At 43.8% G+C, this 17,041-nt stretch overlaps 1 protein-coding gene across 5 annotated transcripts in view; it reads left to right on the top strand.

Annotated features, from left to right (window-relative positions):
- ABCC2 (ATP binding cassette subfamily C member 2) overlaps positions 1 to 17,041 on the top strand; it is a 64,784-nt gene that overhangs the window by 27,220 nt on the left and 20,523 nt on the right. For 3 of the 5 annotated variants that reach the window (XM_077778807.1, XM_077778792.1, XM_077778810.1), the window contains 9 exons: positions 2,142 to 2,396; positions 3,464 to 3,529; positions 6,177 to 6,314; positions 6,834 to 6,980; positions 8,613 to 8,697; positions 9,389 to 9,455; positions 11,843 to 11,969; positions 14,423 to 14,599; positions 15,723 to 15,890. In XM_077778807.1, coding sequence (XP_077634933.1) covers positions 2,142 to 2,396; positions 3,464 to 3,529; positions 6,177 to 6,314; positions 6,834 to 6,980; positions 8,613 to 8,697; positions 9,389 to 9,455; positions 11,843 to 11,969; positions 14,423 to 14,599; positions 15,723 to 15,890 — 1,230 coding nt within the window. The remainder of the gene's footprint in view (positions 1 to 2,141; positions 2,397 to 3,463; positions 3,530 to 6,176; positions 6,315 to 6,833; positions 6,981 to 8,612; positions 8,698 to 9,388; positions 9,456 to 11,842; positions 11,970 to 14,422; positions 14,600 to 15,722; positions 15,891 to 17,041) is intronic. The other 2 variants (XM_077778797.1, XM_077778816.1) reach the window with 2 other exon arrangements.

Raw genomic sequence — 17,041 nt, 5'->3', positions numbered from 1 at the left:
AGACCGAGCACGAATGGAGGAGGGGTAGAGAGAGGGATACATAGAATCCGAATAAGGCTCCAGGCTCTGAGCAAGCTGTCAGCACAGAGCCTGATGCGGGGCTCGAAACCACAACCCGCGAGATCATGAACTGAGCCGAAGTCGGACATTTAACCGACTGAACCACCCAGGCGCCCCTATTTTTGATTCTTAATATATTCCAGGTTTTGCAACTATTACAATCCACAAAGAATTTTTAAAATGGTGCCGTTAATAAGACTTTTATTCAAATTAATATTGCTACTAAAATAGAATTTTAAATTGACTTTACATGTTTAGACAATGCTTCATTCATAAATGCTTCATCTATAAAATATTATGAAACATTTTTCATATCCATTATAAATCCATGGCCCTGTGAAGGAACAACATTATCTCTATTTTACAGAGAAGTAAAACTTCGATCATTTCAGTGCCTATAACCACATAGTCAGGACTTGCCCTCAGATAAGGGCTATTGGGACTAAACCAATGTCTTTTCTTCTGTACTTTGAAACGATGACCTTGAAGGGCAATTAGTTTGTTTGGCTTTTTGGTTTGGGTTTGTTTTGTTTTGTTTTTGGTACGTTTTTGCTTCTCCATACCAAAGGGGAGGCATTGCGGTGAACTGATTTCTCTAGAAACTTGGTGGCCTAATGTTTTGGGGAATATCTTTCATTTTTACTGTATAACCAAGAATCCTGTTATGTTCCAAAGAAGTATGTCTTGGTGGATAAGATGACAGTACAGTGGATGGAGGTCTGTCCCTAGGACTAACCTTAATCCATAATCTATCTTTGTTGGAATTAGAAGGCTCTCCTTCTCCAAGGAGATGCAGTGGTGTGAAGGAATGTTTGGGGCAGGGGACGGGGGGATATTGGTGGGCAGGGTGTGAATTGGTTTCAGTGCCCCTACCCCAATCCCTTGTCAAGGTGTATTGGTGCAAGGCATTGGTATAGTGACAGACCTGTGAACAGCAGTCTTTTGATCTCTCTAACATGAGGCAGGGGCCCATGCTGTATGATTCAACATCTAGATATTGCCCACAAATTCCTGACAAGAAATCATTTTGCTTCAAATGAGTGAGCTCCACAGCTTTCCTCTTATATTCTAAGATCTCTGTCATTCTTCGAGATGGTTGCAACTTCTTCATAAGAATATGGCTTCCAATAAAACTGCCACATCAGAAATCTGCATGGCCAGAATCCACGTGTGATTCTTCCTTTTTTTTCTTTTTTGAAGAAATACTCTTTTATTTTGAAATATCTAGATTAATCCAATTAAACTATCTCAACATTGTCAACAAAAGAATGAGCTCCTTTTGATGTTCCTTTTTTTTTTAATTTTTTTTTTTTTTTTTTATTTCTAGGCGAGAGAGAGACAGCGTGAGCAGGGGAGGGTCAGAGAGAGAGGGAGTCACAGACTGAAACAGGCTCCAGGCTCTGAGCTGGCAGTCAGCACAGAGCCCGATGCGGGGCTCGAACCCACGAACTGTGAGATCATGACCCAAGCGAAAGTCGGATGCTTAACCGACTAAGCCACCCAGGCGCCCCTCCTTTTTTTTTTTCTAATAGCTTATTGTCAAGTTGGTTTATTCTTCCCTTCTTTTATCCTTTGCTATCTGATTCCCTACTGTGTGCCATGTGATACAGGAGTGAAATGAACAGATGCAGCCCTTGTCCTCACAGGGCTTACATCTGGTGGAGAAATAGAAAAAAAAATTACAGTTCATTGTGATAACTGTAATAACAGAGTATAGCCCAGAATGTTATGGGAGTACACAGAGGGGTGTCCACCTCATACTCAGGAGTCCGGGGAAGTCTTCTCAGAATAAATTCCATCTAAACTGACACTAAAGAATAATTAGGAATTTTCGGAGCAAAGAAGTGTGTGTGTTGGGGTGGGAGTGGTTGGGGGTTCAGGGAGGTGGGAATACCCTGAAAGACTAGTCAAACTGAGAGAACACTGTATAAGATTTGGAGGTAAGAAAGCCCAGCCCCTTGGAAAAGTTGTGTCCATATGGAGCCCATCCTTCTAGTGTGTTCCTACTTCCTGAGTTTCCCTTTTACTCCCCATTGTCCTTGGCCTTATCCATAGATCCCAATTCCAATCTTTATCTTTAGGCGCTGACCCTATCCAACCAGGGCAGGAAGCAGTACACCATTGGAGAAACCGTGAACCTGATGTCTGTGGATGCCCAAAAGCTCATGGACGTGACCATCTTCATCCATTTGCTGTGGTCAAATGTTCTACAGATTACTTTATCTATCTACTTCCTTTGGGCAGAGCTGGGACCCTCAGTCTTAGCAGGTGTTGGGGTGATGGTACTTCTAATCCCAATTAATGGGATACTTGCCACCAAGAGTAGAGCTATTCAGGTAAAGAAACCAAGTCACCCTGGGGAGAACTCTACACCCTCTTCAAATTCTGAAGTCTTTTGTTTACCTCTTGGGCGTTTGGGTAGGCAATGCTAATGGAAAACTTTCTACCATCCTAAATGGCTGTGGCTTTCTCTGGATTCCCTTTCCATCTTTTGAGTACTGTTAGGATTTATATACTCCAACTTTATTCATGTTAGAGGGCAGAGCCTGATTGGAGAGTGGAGATCTGCCCAGGGACCCTACACATAACTCTCCTGCTCTGCTGGACCATTCTTGGAGTAGTGATTATTAGCTCTGCTTCTCCGTCATAGCAATACAAACCAATTATGCAGAGCAGACACATGAGTGACCCAAACTTTAAGCCTAAATCCTGGCAATCAACCCTGCTCCTACCAGGTGGCAGGGCTCCATGTTGACAGTCCTTTGCTAGAAGTCATAGGTTGAGTGGGTGGACTCAATGGTGTACAGGATCTAGTCATTCATTCCCTTTGCGTTCCTTTAGTTCCAAATAATTACTTTCAAAAGATTTTCTGCACATAATATTCTGGGAATCTGGCAGCAAATTAGACAAAGTTCTGGGTCTTCTGGAGCTTACTTCTATTTGGGGTGGAGAGTCAGGCCATAAACAGAAGTAAAGAAAACAATCAAGTCATGATAGTACTATGAGGAAAATTAAACAGAGTGATATGATAGCAAGTGAGTGGGTGGCGGTTTTAGATTATGGGCTCAGGAAAAGCCTCTGTGAGGAGGGCACACGTGAGCTGAGCTCTGAATAACACAAGCCTGACTGCAGAGCAAGCCTTGGGAAGAATAGCCTGGGAAGAGGCGCATCCAAGCAAAGCCTATAGGGGGCGGATGTGAGCAGGGCGCAGTTACCGATCAGAAAGCAGAAGGGTGTGGTGGGAGCAGCATGGGCAGAGCAGGGAAAGATGCATCTCATCACCCAGCACCTCCAATACTTCCCAGGTGACAGCCACAAGTGCCACCACCCCAGGACCCAGCATCTGCAGCAAATCTGGACCCTCTCACAAGGAAGTGTGTTTTGTTTTACTTTTTCCTGGCAGGTAAAAAATATGAAGAATAAAGACGAACGTTTAAAGACCATGAATGAAATTCTCAGTGGGATCAAGGTGAGAAGCCGAGCGCTGGGGGCACCAGCAGCAGTGGGTTCTTGCCCTTTGCAAGGCCTGGTGGGGCTTGTGGCTCACCCCTTCTGGGCCTCCCGACCCAGGACCCCCCACCTCTGCTCACAGGTCTCCTGCTTCTCCCAGCTGTCTCAGCCCCTCGTTGGAACCTTGATTTCTCTTTATTTACCCTAAATTGTTGGCTTTTTACATTTTACTTTTGAAATTGTCAAACGTGCACACAAGCAGAGTGAATGGTGTGAAGACCCCCGTGGGCTTCTCACCTAGGTCTAGCAATTACCAGCGTGATCTAACTAGTTTCATCTAGGTACCCACTTCATGTTGTGCTAGGTTTGTTTTTTTTTAAGTTTATTCATTTTGAGAGAGAGAGAGCAGGGAAGGGGCAGAGAGCGGGAGAGAGAGAATCCTAAGCAGGCTCTGCATTGTCAGCAAGGAGCCTGGTGTGGGGTTCGAACTCATGAACTACAAGATCATGGCCTGAGTCAAAATCAAGAGTTGGACCCTTAACCGACTGAGCCACCCAGGTGCCCCTCTGCTAGATTATTTTTAAAGCAAATCCCAGATATGGTACCTTGTATTTCATATAAATACTTCGTGTTTCTAAAAGACTTTTTAAAAAACATAACCACGATACATTATCCTACCAAAAAAAAAAAATTGTCATTTTTTGGTACCCCAATTGCCCCAGATGTCATTTGTTTGCTGTTAATTAGCTGGAATAAGGATCCAAAATATGTCCACACATGGCATGTAGTTGCTTTTAATCTACAATTGACTCTTTCCCTTTGTTTTGTGTGTGTGTGTGTGTGTGTGTGTGTGTGTGTGTGTGTTTTAATCTTGCTTTGTCATATTGGAGGAATCGGGTTGTCCTATTTCCTATATTTCTTATAAATTAGTGATCAAATCTAGAGGCTTGATTAGATAGGGCTTTTTTTTTTGGTTTGATTTTTGGTGAAGGGAGGACAGATTACTTTCAGGCAGTATCACGTACTTCCAAACACCAGCAATGGTGAGTGCGAGTGCTGGGGGTCCAGGTGATTCACACCTTATTAGGTTTCCTGCCACTCTTTCCCCTAGAGCAGTGATTTGTGGCCCTGGGAGCACATTTTGACCCCTAGGAAGTTTGTAAAACCCATTGAGGCTTGGGGCCTAATTCAAACCATTAAAATTAGACTCTCTGGGGTTGAGGCCTAGGCATATATAGATTTATTTATTTTGTTTCCAATTTCCTTTATTTTCTTTGAGGTTTTCTTTGCTTTTATGGGTTTTTTGTTTTTTGTTTTTTGTTTTTTTAAATTTCTGAGGGTGGGGAGGAGAGACAGACAGACAGACAATGTAAGCAAGGGGAGGGGCAGAGAGAAAGGGAGACACAGAATCCGAAGCAAGCTCCAGGCTCTGAGCTAGCTGTCAGCACAGAGCCTGACGCAGAGCTTGAACCCACGTCAGATCATGACCTGAGCCAAAGCTGGACGCTTAACCGACTGAGCCACCCAGGTGCCCCATAGATTTAAAAATCTCTCCAAGTGATTCTAATATGCAGCCAAGTTTGAAAACTGTCCTAAAAATCCCTGCAGCCATTGATGGTCATTGCCTTGATTTATTATATCTTTAGGAGTTGCAAATAAGGGAAATTTGAATTCTGTTATTCCTTTAGCATTGATTAGCCAGATTTCTATAATGAAGACTTATCTTTATTTTTTTATTTTTTTATTTTATTTATTTCTAGGAGAGAGAGAGAGACAGCGTGAGCAGGGGAGGGTCAGAGAGAGAGGGAGACACAGACTCTGAAACAGGCTCCAGGCTCTGAGCTGGCAGTCAGCACAGAGCCTGACGCGGGGCTCGAACCCATGAACCGCGAGATCATGACCTAAGCGAAAGTCGGACGCTTAACTGACTAAGCCACCCAGGCGCCCCAATGAAGACTTATCTTTAATCAGCTAGTTGGTTACCCTAAAATAAAGTTTGTGCAGGACAGGCAGGATAAATGCTTGGTTTTTTTCCCCCTCTGTTGGCCAGCTTTCAGACTAATGCATTTCCTCCTGCAAAGTTTACCAGCAAGTTATGTTTTAATAGATGTATTGTTTTGAATTCAAGGATTTAAACATTACCCTAAACTTTTTGAAAATGAAACCGAGGCCTCTTTTAACTCTCTTATATTTCTCTACACAGAGTTCTGATATGCCTTTTTGGTAAATGTGGCAAAAGGAAAAGGTAGCCCTGGCTTGGTAACTTTGGGCAAGCTACCTAGTATCTTCAGCCTGTGTCCTTTTCACGAAGATTGATACAATAATTCTGCAAGAGTAGGGAACTCTCGTTGGTTTTCTCAGAACTTTCTGGGTTTAGCACTGAAAGCCCCATGTCCTGGGCAACCTGTTAGTCCCAGGAAAACTGCGACCATTGATCACCCTAAGGTTGTTATAAGGATTAAGTAAGATCATGCGTTTAAAACGTTCTGTATGTAGTAGGTTCCCAACAAATGCAACCTACCTTTCTATAATCACACTTTGTAACCTGGAATTCTACCTCCCACTCCTCTGTTTTGAAGAACCTGTCCTAAAAACGGGATGGATGAGACCTATCTGGTGTCCTTCAGGGGCAACAGTGTGAGCTGTGATATTTTCTGTCCTATTAGATCCTGAAGTATTTTGCCTGGGAACCTTCATTCAAAAAGCAAGTCCATGAACTTCGGAAGAAAGAGCTCAAGAACCTGCTGACCTTGGGGCAGATGCAGTCTTTAATGATGTTTCTCTTATACTTAACTCCAGTCCTGGTGAGTGACAGGAGTCAATGGACTGGGTCAGCTTCCTGAAGAGGAAGGTCTATTCTCAGTAGACTGCCCAGTGCCTGTAGGCCTAACCCTGAAATCCTGGGAACTCTATTCCCCTCCTCAACTTCCCAAAGCTGCCATTTCTCCCTGATGCCCCTGACGCTAATTTCACCCTTGTGTACAATTTGTTCACTTGGCAGCCCAGAACAGGTTTCCAGGATAGTCAGCATGAATGTGGTATCCAGGAATGGTTTGCATAAGAGAGCTTCTTGTCTTCTTGAGGAGGCTGTGTGGGTCTAGAGCGGGATCGAACACAAATATAGGAGCCAGGAGACCCAAACTATGGTCCCAGCAATACGATTAATTGATTGTGACCTTGGACAAGATATTTCCTGTGTAACACAGAAGGTTGAGATAATAATCCCTAAGTCTCCTTCAACTCTGATATATTGTGCTCCTGAAACTTAGGATAAGTGCTTGAGCCCTTTTATAAATGAATTGCTCATGACCTTGCTTTTCCAGGTGTCTGTGATCACATTTTCAGTTTACACTCTGGTGAATAGCAATAATATTTTGGATGCGGAAAAGGCCTTCACCTCCATCACCCTCTTCAATATCCTGCGCTTCCCCCTGGGCATGCTTCCCATGGTAATCAGCTCCATGCTCCAGGTGGGTAGAAGGCCTCACTGCTGACTGATTATCTCTGGTTAAAAGGCTTACATCCCCAAATGACTGGCCTATCATATCTTACTCTAGCTTCTGCTGGTGAACTTTCAATCTGAGATTTGTTTGGTCTCTAGAGACCAAGTTTGATCTTAAGCTCTCTGGACCTTAGTTTATGCAACTCTAAAATGAGGATAAGCATACCAATTTTCTCTACCTCACGGGGAGACCATGCTTGTGAAAGCATTTAGTGAGATTATGATGATTAGTCGATACATGGACTGTTTCTAAGCCCTTTCCCAACCCAGTGTCCCCACTTTTTCCCAAGGCGCTTGGGGTATTTATATAGCATTAGGGAAATAAGCACACACCGCATGGCTTTCTGCACGAAGCCATGCGGTGGTGGAACTGAATACAGTTCTTGAATTTCAAGCTGTCAGAAAATGAATTTGGAGTTCAAGAGGACTTGGATAAGCCAGAGAGAGTGTCTGGATCCTGAAAAGTGAGCAGTCACTGAGCTGGACCAGGTACAGACATCAGGAGGATGTTCACAGGGCAAGTGACAGGCTAGTGAGGTGGCCAGAAAGATGGAGTGTGGTGATGTGCATTTACCCTAGGGGTGGCATGCTTTAAACGGCTCAGGCCTTGGGAATGATGAGTTTCAGACCTCTCTACCCTGGAGGGGGTTAAGAAAGGCTGACAGATTTGGCTGATAAAGAAACCGTATGCTCTTTTTGGATTCAGATAGCTTAGTACATAGATTGCAAAAGCAAGATCAGCAAAGGTGTCTACTCCCTGACTTCCCTATCTCTCGGGGCGATCGTCAAACAAAAGGGGCCCGATGATAATATAACACGGGCAGTGAGGCACTCTGTCTCTGAGGGGTGGATTCATTAGACAGCTGAGCCATTTTGTAGCCTGCAACTGCACTCAAAGGAAGGGCAAAGCAGAAAGTCCACGCTCTCATCAGAACCCAGGTGGTAATGAGAAACAATCTCCCTAACAGGCTCCCTGGAAATAGGCAAGTGAGAAAGTTCCTTGCAAAAGCTCCGAGGAATCCTCCCAAGTCCTCCTGTTTCAGGAGATTGCAGGGTGTTCTGCCAATGCTTACTTAGGTCAGCTGCAGTTTAAACTTGGCCTATGTGGAGTTATCTAAGGTCACTCTGGTGCCATGGCCAATTCCTCTATAAAGGGTCCCGGTATTGGCTCTGTTAGGACACTGGGCGGGCCCAAGGCATGGACTCCGTTAAAGACGAGCACATCAGGGGTCCAGTTACCAAAACCAGAGAGAAGTTAGGATTTTGTCTTATAAGAAGGCAGGAGACCGTTTTTGGAACTGTGTGCAAAGATTGGAGAGATGGCAACAGAGTTGACCCCAGCCCCCCAGGTTTTCTAAGGGGCTGAAACGGCATCTTAATTTCCCTCTGTCTAGAGAGGGATGTCTCAAGGCTGACATGCGGCGGAGTCTCTGGGGGTATCCAGAGGCTTCAGCTGTAGCAGATGGTAAGGCATCAGCAAGAAGCCTGGAAGGTTGCTCTGCTTCCACGTCCAGGGCTGATGACAAAGTCAAAATCCTCTCCCTGCTTATGCTTGTCATTGGATTTTTTTATTCTTGAGATCCTTTGTGTCCCTCTCTAGGCCAGCGTTTCCACAGAACGGCTAGAAAAGTACTTGGGAGGGGATGACTTGGACACATCTGCCATTCGACGTGACCACAATTTTGGTAATGAGTTTGGAAGTTGCTTCCCCAACTGATTCACAGTACTGGCACCAGAACTCTGATATGGGAGGCTCTGTGGCGGCAAACTGATTGAGAGGGGAGCCAGAGGATTTCTCTTGAACCTACAGTTGCATAACCAGCTTACTATTTTTACTTAAATTAAGTTTTCATTTTGAATAGTTTGCTTAGACAGATGGCTAAGTCATATTCTAAGGGTAAGAGAATCCTGCAAAAGCTCTAGAAAACAGAAGTCAGGATGGGGCCAAGCATGGGGACTTGGGGAAGGTAGGCTGGAGTGAAAGAACATTTGCAGGTTCTGAAGATCTAAGGATTGGGGGACAGCCACAGCCAGAGGCGGCAGTAGTTCTGGAATCCAGGGAGTGGCCAGGTTTATATATAGAGGTAGAAGTTTTACCAGGACATGAGGCAACAGAGGACGTGAGAATGTGTCCAGGAGTGTCTGCAAGTCAGGAATCTGGCTAATAGGCTTGGGAATCCAACCAAAATGGCCTTTGTTTGCAGGCCACTTTTGTTCTCCCCTGGGGAACTTTCCTTTGTCTCTTGTTAATGTAGGAGCCAGCACCTGACAGGTGATCTCCAGATCTGCTGACAGAGGGACACAGGAGGGCTGAGAAGGGGCAGACAGACATGAGGACCTACACCTGACTAAAATAGAGGGCCTTTTTCTTAACAGACAAAGCTGTGCAGTTTTCAGAGGCCTCCTTTACCTGGGATCGGGAGATGGAAGCCACAATTCGAGAGTGAGTTGCCTCCTTTCCAGCCTGCTGTTCTTTAGGCTTCTCCTTGCCAGTCCCGTTACTGGAAAATTCTGTGCACTAGGGCGCATGAGATATGGATGGTGTGCACATATTCAGTTAGATTGCGGTGCAGAGTTAGAAACTCTGGGGAGATGAGCAGACTGCAAAACTCCCAAGCCTCTTTCCCCAGAAGTGCACCTGCCACCTGGCTCTCTTACTTTGCGACTATGCGTTCCAGCTAAGAACCCAGCAAGACCTTTGTTCTCAGGTTGTGGATGGAGGTAGTGCAGCATTGGCAAGTAGCTTAGGTCTCTGGGTGTGATGAAGGATACACACGAGAGCCTGAAACCAATTTAAGTTCATTTGTTCATTTAAGAATAGTAATCAAGGGATGCCTGAGTGGCTTGGTTGGGTGTCTGACTTCAGTTCAGGTCACGATCTCACAGCTCATGGTCTCGAGCCCTGCGTCGGGCTTTGTGTTCACAGGTTGGAGCCTGGAGCCTGCTTTGGATTCTGTGTCTCCCTTCCTCTGCCCCTCCCTCCCCATACGCATGTGCTTGTGCTCTCGCTCTTGCTCTCTCTCTCTCTCAAAAATAAACAAACATTAAAATAAAAAAAGTAATCAAGAATATGGCTTCTTTCTCCAAAGTGGACAATGGGAGCTCCCTCTATGAAGATTAAACTTGAGATCTGGAGTTTTACATCTAAATAACCCATTCTTACCTCCCACCTCTTCTGCCCTAAGCTAACTCTTTCTTGCCATGCTGCTGCTTGTCTAGTAGTTCCTCTTCTGCAGTCTTGCTTTCTGTGGTCTCGGTTACCTGAAGTCAACCTCTGTGTGGAAGCAGATGATCCTCCTCCTGACGAATGGTCACATCAGTAGTAGCCTAACGTAGGTCAGTGCTTCCATCCCTCACCTCCTTTCATCTCTCCATGTAGGCATTGTCTCATCTTGCATCATCAGAAGGGTGAGTACAGTACAGTAAGAGAGCAAGCTCAGTACGATCAGTGAGAGTTAAGACCCCAGTCACCTACCTTGCATTACAGTTTATTGTTATAATTGTTCTATTTGACTAGTTATTGTTAACCTCCTAATTTATAAATTGAACTTTATCGCAGGTATGTTTGGATAGGAGAAAACAGTCTCAGGAAGCCTGAGCAGGTCAGATCTTTCTTCACAACCCAGCACACCTTATCTTCTCCCTGTTGCACCTGGGATTTCCCACACTTCTATTCCTACAGCCTTTCATATGGATTCTGGAGCTTGCCTCCAGGATGCATCAGGCCAGAAGCCTCTCCTCTGGACCTTCCCAACCTGAAAGCCTCCCTTTGCAGAGAAAAGGCTGGACACTGCTCCCATTTTGAGCTGAACTTCTTTTAGATTTACACTGGCAAAGGGCAGTTTCAGAAAGACTGTCAACAAGTTCCTGATGTTCCTAATATTCTAGGGACTCAAATACAGGGTGGGCACAGAGTTTGTAGGAGCCCCACCCAGTGTGTGTCCTAGTCAGACACGGCCAACTCTCCAGGGGGACGGGAAGGTGTTCTGTGCTTCCAGCAAGTGTTTCATTGAATGGCTATTCAATAAGAATAGTGTTTGGGAAACACTGANCAGGGTGGGCACAGAGTTTGTAGGAGCCCCACCCAGTGTGTGTCCTAGTCAGACACGGCCAACTCTCCAGGGGGACGGGAAGGTGTTCTGTGCTTCCAGCAAGTGTTTCATTGAATGGCTATTCTTATTGAATAGCCCAGTTTGGGAAACACTGATTATCTTCCAGCCCTATTAGTTCATAAATGAGAGTCCAGAGGGACTTTCCAAGATCATAGAGCTCAGCAGTGGCAAAGCTGAGACTTGAACTCAGGTCTCTAAGCTCCCATTAAATTCTTGTTCAATGGTATGTTGGTGCTAAGAGAATTTTTCCAGTTGAAACCTACGTTTTGCAGAAACAGCTTATGGATAGTTGGATAAGTTAGGGCTCACTTCTAGCCCTTTTGAGCTAAAAAAAAAAATTATTAAAGAAGCACTTCAGTCTTATATATCCAAGACAAATTTTCCAATCCTGAGGGAAAATCTAATACCAGACTTCCCATGGATAGTCTGAGAAATGGCCTGAACTACTCTTGAATAATACCCCTTACCTCCTTCAAATACACTTCTCTTGAGGCGCCTGGGTAGCTCAGTCGGTTAAGTGACTGACTCTTGATTTCAGCTTAGGTCATGATCACACAGTTCATGAGACTGAGCCCCACATCAGGCTTGGTGCTGACAATGCAGAGGCTGCTTGGGATTCTCTCTTACTCTCTTTCTGCCTCTTCCCCTCGCTCGCTCACTCACTTTCTCTTAAAATAAACAAAACACTTAAAAACCAAATACGCTTTTCTCTTTTCAGTGTGAATCTGGACATTATGCCAGGCCAGTTGGTGGCTGTGGTGGGCACTGTGGGTTCTGGGAAGTCTTCCTTGATGTCAGCCATGCTGGGAGAAATGGAAAATGTCCATGGGCACATCACCATCAAGGTGAGAGGGGAAGCCAAGGAGCAGAGTTCTGACATTCAAATGTGGGCCCCTAAGTGCTGCTTTCTCGTTTTGGAGAATGCACTGAGGACTAGAATCTGATGACCACTATTGTTGTTTTGCTGAAGTTATGGTCTTAGAGACATTAGGTAGACTTATTGTAAGGTGCAGATTCTTTGCCCCATCCCACACATATAATCAGACTCTGGGGGTAGATTCTAAAAATCTGCGTGTTTAATGAGGTCCCCAGGTGATTCTCTTATGAGTACTCAAGTCTGAAAACTGTTTAACAGAGATCTCTTCCTTCAAAGTATAGGCAATTCTGCTACATCTAGGTTTCTAAAAGCATCATTAAAAACTTACATAACTGGGGCAGCTGAGTGGCTCAGTTGGTTAAGTGTCCAATGCTTGATTTCAGCTCAAGTCATGATGTCACAGTTTGTGGGTTCGAGCCCTGCGTTGGGCTCTCTGTGACAGAGCCTGCTTGGGGTTCTCTCTCGCCCTCTCTCTACCCCTTCCCACGTGTATGTGCTTATGCGTTTCCTCTCTCTCTCTCTCTCTCTCTGTCTCAAAAATCAAAATTTTAAAAAAGTACATAACTTTGTCACTAGCATAAACAAAACCACCAAACAAAACCAACTTTGGTGCTTTGTCACTAACACCAACAAAACCAATAACAATAATAACAATTAAAGCAGCAGCACTGTAAAATCTCCACTGGCAATTACATGAGCTTCACAGTGAGCTTTAGCCCAACTTCCTCTTCTTCCTCTGAAAGCTTGGTCTTTGAAAGCACTTGCTCAAAAACTTGTTACAGAGTGTGGACATTTTTGTCAATTACATATTTTTTAACCAAGTAGAAATCTTTTCATAGTATCTCCATGAGGACTCTCAGCTTCCCCAGAGAGTTAAATTTAGAGGAAATTCTAGGTACTTGGAATCACTTAACCAGCCACTACTCATACCAAAAAGAGTGTGTCTGTAGATTTTTTAGCTTTTTTTCCTTAAGATCCTCCTATATTGCTAACCATTTATTTTTAATTATGAGAAAGCTTGCCCTTGACTGCTGGACACTGACATGCTTAGAAAATTATAAACTAATGCCTCTTACATATTATACTGACCTTATTCCCTGATTTACTAATCCCTTATGAGCTAATTTACATTAAATAATATGTAACAGCAGACTCTACTGATTTAACTGTTTCCTAACTTCTTCTCTCTTTTTCATTTGGAACATTATTTCGTCCTTTAGAAGTCAATTTTGAATTAAAAAAATTTAATGATGTTTGTTTATTTTTGAGAGAGACAGAAACCGAGCGCTAGAGGGGGAGGGGCAGAGAAAGAGAGGGAGACAGAATCTGAAGCAGGCTCCAGGTTCTGAGCTGTCAGCACAGAGCCGATACTGGGCTTAAACTCACTAACTACAATATCATGACCTGGGCCGAAGTTGGACACTTAACCGATTGAGCCACCCAGGCGCCCATAGAAGTCAATTCTGAATTGGCATGTCACTTTGCCCCAGTAGACATCATGGAAACTGGGATAGGCAGGCTAAAAGAAGATTATTTTAAAATTACTTCTAAACATAATTCTCTTTTATAGAAGTGTGTATGTGTGTTTATGTACGTATGTGTTTTATATATATATATTTCTCCTTCAAACTGACACAAAACTGCTGTCTTCTAAATTATTTTGTAAAAATGGCATTTTCATTTCAAATGACTTTAACACTTAAAGAGGTCACATCGGAAATTTGTGGTAATGATTTAACATTAATATTTAAATTGGTTCTAGCCTCAGATCAAGTTTGACTTCTGTTTAACTTTTTAAATGATAAACTTATTATCATACTTCTTTTTTTGTTATCACAAATTACTATTTTTTAATACAATTTTTTGAAAAAAACCTTGAGTCTAGTTGACAATGTTACATTAGTTTCAAGTGTATTAGGAAGCTTTTTCTTGCTAACTTTTTCTTGCTAATGAGTTCATTCTCAATGAATCGCTGAGTTCATTCTCAAACACAGGCCTTTGTCAGGCTTCCTCTCTGGACATGATCTGCTTCACGCCTCAGCCTGGCGCCTTCCTTCAGATCTCTTGGTTCTTCCTAAAATCTCTGTACCATCGTGCCTGTGTTAGTCCTCTGGTGATCTCGGGGAAACTCGCTCGGGTCGACTCAAACCCTGTTCTAGAAGCAGCATGTGTATTCTTCCTCAAATTGTCAGGATCATGGCTAGAAAGTGATAGTGAAAAAGAAAGTGGGGAGAGGGATTAAGTGGTGAACAGGCTGGTACAATACATACAAGCACATTTATACGTATCAGATGCTCCATCAACCTGACATTCATTTTTTCAAATCTAAGTTCTGTTTTTTCCTCCCCATCCTGCCACTCGCTCCTTCAGCTCTGCCTTTCTGGAGGCATAACTGTCATGTGTTCTGGTCCTTCCCATCAGGGCACGATAGCCTATGTCCCACAGCAATCTTGGATCCAGAATGGCACCATAAAGGACAACATCCTTTTTGGATCCGAGCTGGATGAAAAGAGATACCAACAGGTTCTTGAGGCCTGTGCCCTCCTCCCAGACCTGAAAGTGCTGCCTGGAGGAGACCTGGTTGAGATTGGAGAGAAGGTATTTGGGACACCAAGGGACCTTGAAGGGTGAAAAAATACTGAATTTAAAAAAAGCAAGGATGGTGAAGACATACATGGGAGTAAAAGAGCTGACTAATTTTGGTAATCAGCTTGGAAAAAATACCAGAAAACATAGGGGACACCTGGGTGGCTCAGTCAGATAAGCATCCAACTTCAGCTCAAGTCATTTCATGGTTTACGAGTTCAAGCCTGGTGTCGGGCTCTGAGCTGACAGCTCAGAGCCTGGTGCCCATTTGAGATACTGTGGATCCCTCTGTTTCTGTCCTCCCCCGCTCATGCTCTGTATCTCTTTTTCTCTCAAAAATAAATAAAAAATAAGTGTGTTTTTGAAGAACACTGATGAGGCTAGGACCAGAGAGGTTAACTAACCAGCTCCTGGCCCAAGGATCACCTCGCAAGTGGAGGAGCAGAGGCAGGAACAGAGCTTAGGTGCCCTGACTTGACTTCTGGATGTTAGTGAGGCCTGGAGAAAGGCTCTAATACTCTGCTTCAAACACTTAGAAATTTAGTGTGATTTTTCTCAGGTTATTAAATACCTTTCTTAAAAATATATTGTTAACGACTGTATTGTGTCTATTATATGCTTAGAGCATAATTGGTTTAGAAATTCCTGGTGGCTACATATTTAGGACGTTTTCAACCTTCTTCCCTATTACTAACAATGAACAGAGCAGTCTTTGAGGGACAAGAATCTTCAGCTACTAGAAGATTAATGAAGATACAGCTCTAGAATGATTTTGTTCACTATTTCAAATACATTTATTAACTACTCTGTACCACACACTGTTTTAAGCGTTGGAGTTATATCCATGAATAAAATAGGGAAAATCTGCCCTGGTCCAGCTCCACATTCCCATTGGGCAGGAAACAAAAATACTAAGTAAATATTCTCATAGAAAATGGTAATTTGGGCATCCATTTAATTATTGGGCCTGAAGCAATCTATTTGAATCAAAAGTTATTTATTTGTATGAAGGAACTTAGAAGGTTTTAAAGCCCTAGATACCTTATTGAAGTAAATCTCTTCCTTTCCCCTCCTTAATAGTCTGTGAAGGTGGGACTATGGAGTAGTGCTTAATAAAAATTATTTTCTTCTTCAGGGTATAAATCTCAGTGGGGGTCAGAAGCAGCGGATTAGCCTGGCCAGAGCTACCTATCAAAATTCAGACATCTATGTTCTGGATGACCCCCTCTCAGCCGTGGATGCTCATGTGGGGAAACATATTTTCAATAAGGTCTTGGGTCCCAATGGCCTATTGAAAGACAAGGTGAGAAATTACTTAAAGCAATGAAGACATTGGGGGACCCATCTCCTAGGACTGCTGCTGTCCTGAAGCGTAACTTATTTATGCCCCACCCCCACATCCCAGAGGACCCAACAACTCCCCTTGCTGGTGGGACATAGGTCATCATGCAGGTTTTAGAGCTCTGCTCTGAGAAGGCGCTTTCCTGGAACCCTTGCAGGATGTGGGAATGTGGGGATAAAATAGAGTTAACATTTTTTGTGTATTCATGATGCCCCAGGCCTGTGCTAAGCACTTTGATTGCGTTGCCTCATTCCATTTTCACAATGCCCCCATGAGAGAGTACAGAGAAAGTGGCCAGAACAAGTCATGAGAGCTGGTAGTAAGTGAAGGCTAGGCTTTCCTTACCATGGGCGAGTTAGCCCATTTGCCTTGACACAGTGGGCTGAATAGGGGAGGGGCTAACAGAGGCCCTTGTGGGCTTGAGTGTGCTGCTCACCAACAGCAAGTGTAGAATGAGGGCTGTCAGTAACCTCTCCCTCAGCGTTGGGCAGTAAAACTCCCATCTGTGTGTGGCCTGTTCCCTTCAAGACTTTTCGATTACTGCCAGTCAGAGGGTAGGTGGGCTGCCATCCCACTGAAGCCCCTTGCCTCTCTCGTATCAGTAAGTCAACAGGAACTCACTCTCCCTTCTATTTCTTGTTCTGGCTCCTATCCATAAGTCCTCTTGGCTCCATTCATTCATGAACTATATACCACCCTGTGCCTGGTTTGTTGCAAAGATTGGGCATGCACAGATGAAAGGTCTGGTCCTTGCTCTCAAGTTCAGTTGGTTAGCTGGTTAGTGAAAGGGGAAATTAGTTAGCTATTTCTTAAGATTAATATGCATTAATTATATTGATAGGTTTTGATCTCAAGTAACATTCCTAAGCTCTCAGGAAGCTGGAAGAATATGTGCGGGGCAAACCTTGCTGTCAGTACAGGAAAATAACCATAAATCCATGAGGACCAGAGCCGCCTCTTACACACAGGGTCTGGTGTTGGGATGAGCCACTGGGAAGGAAAGAAAAAAGTAAAAGAGGTCAAGTGTTCAGAGCTACATTTTGAAACAGAGCCCTACAGTGAATTTAAATGACTGTTTTTTCCTTTTTATTTATTTATTTATCCTCCCCCCC

This window comes from Crocuta crocuta, unplaced genomic scaffold, assembly GCF_008692635.1.
Source record: "Crocuta crocuta isolate KB4526 unplaced genomic scaffold, BGI_CrCroc_1.0 scaffold170, whole genome shotgun sequence".
Lineage (NCBI taxonomy): Eukaryota > Metazoa > Chordata > Mammalia > Carnivora > Hyaenidae > Crocuta > Crocuta crocuta.
This window is presented reverse-complemented; position numbering and strand designations above follow the sequence as displayed.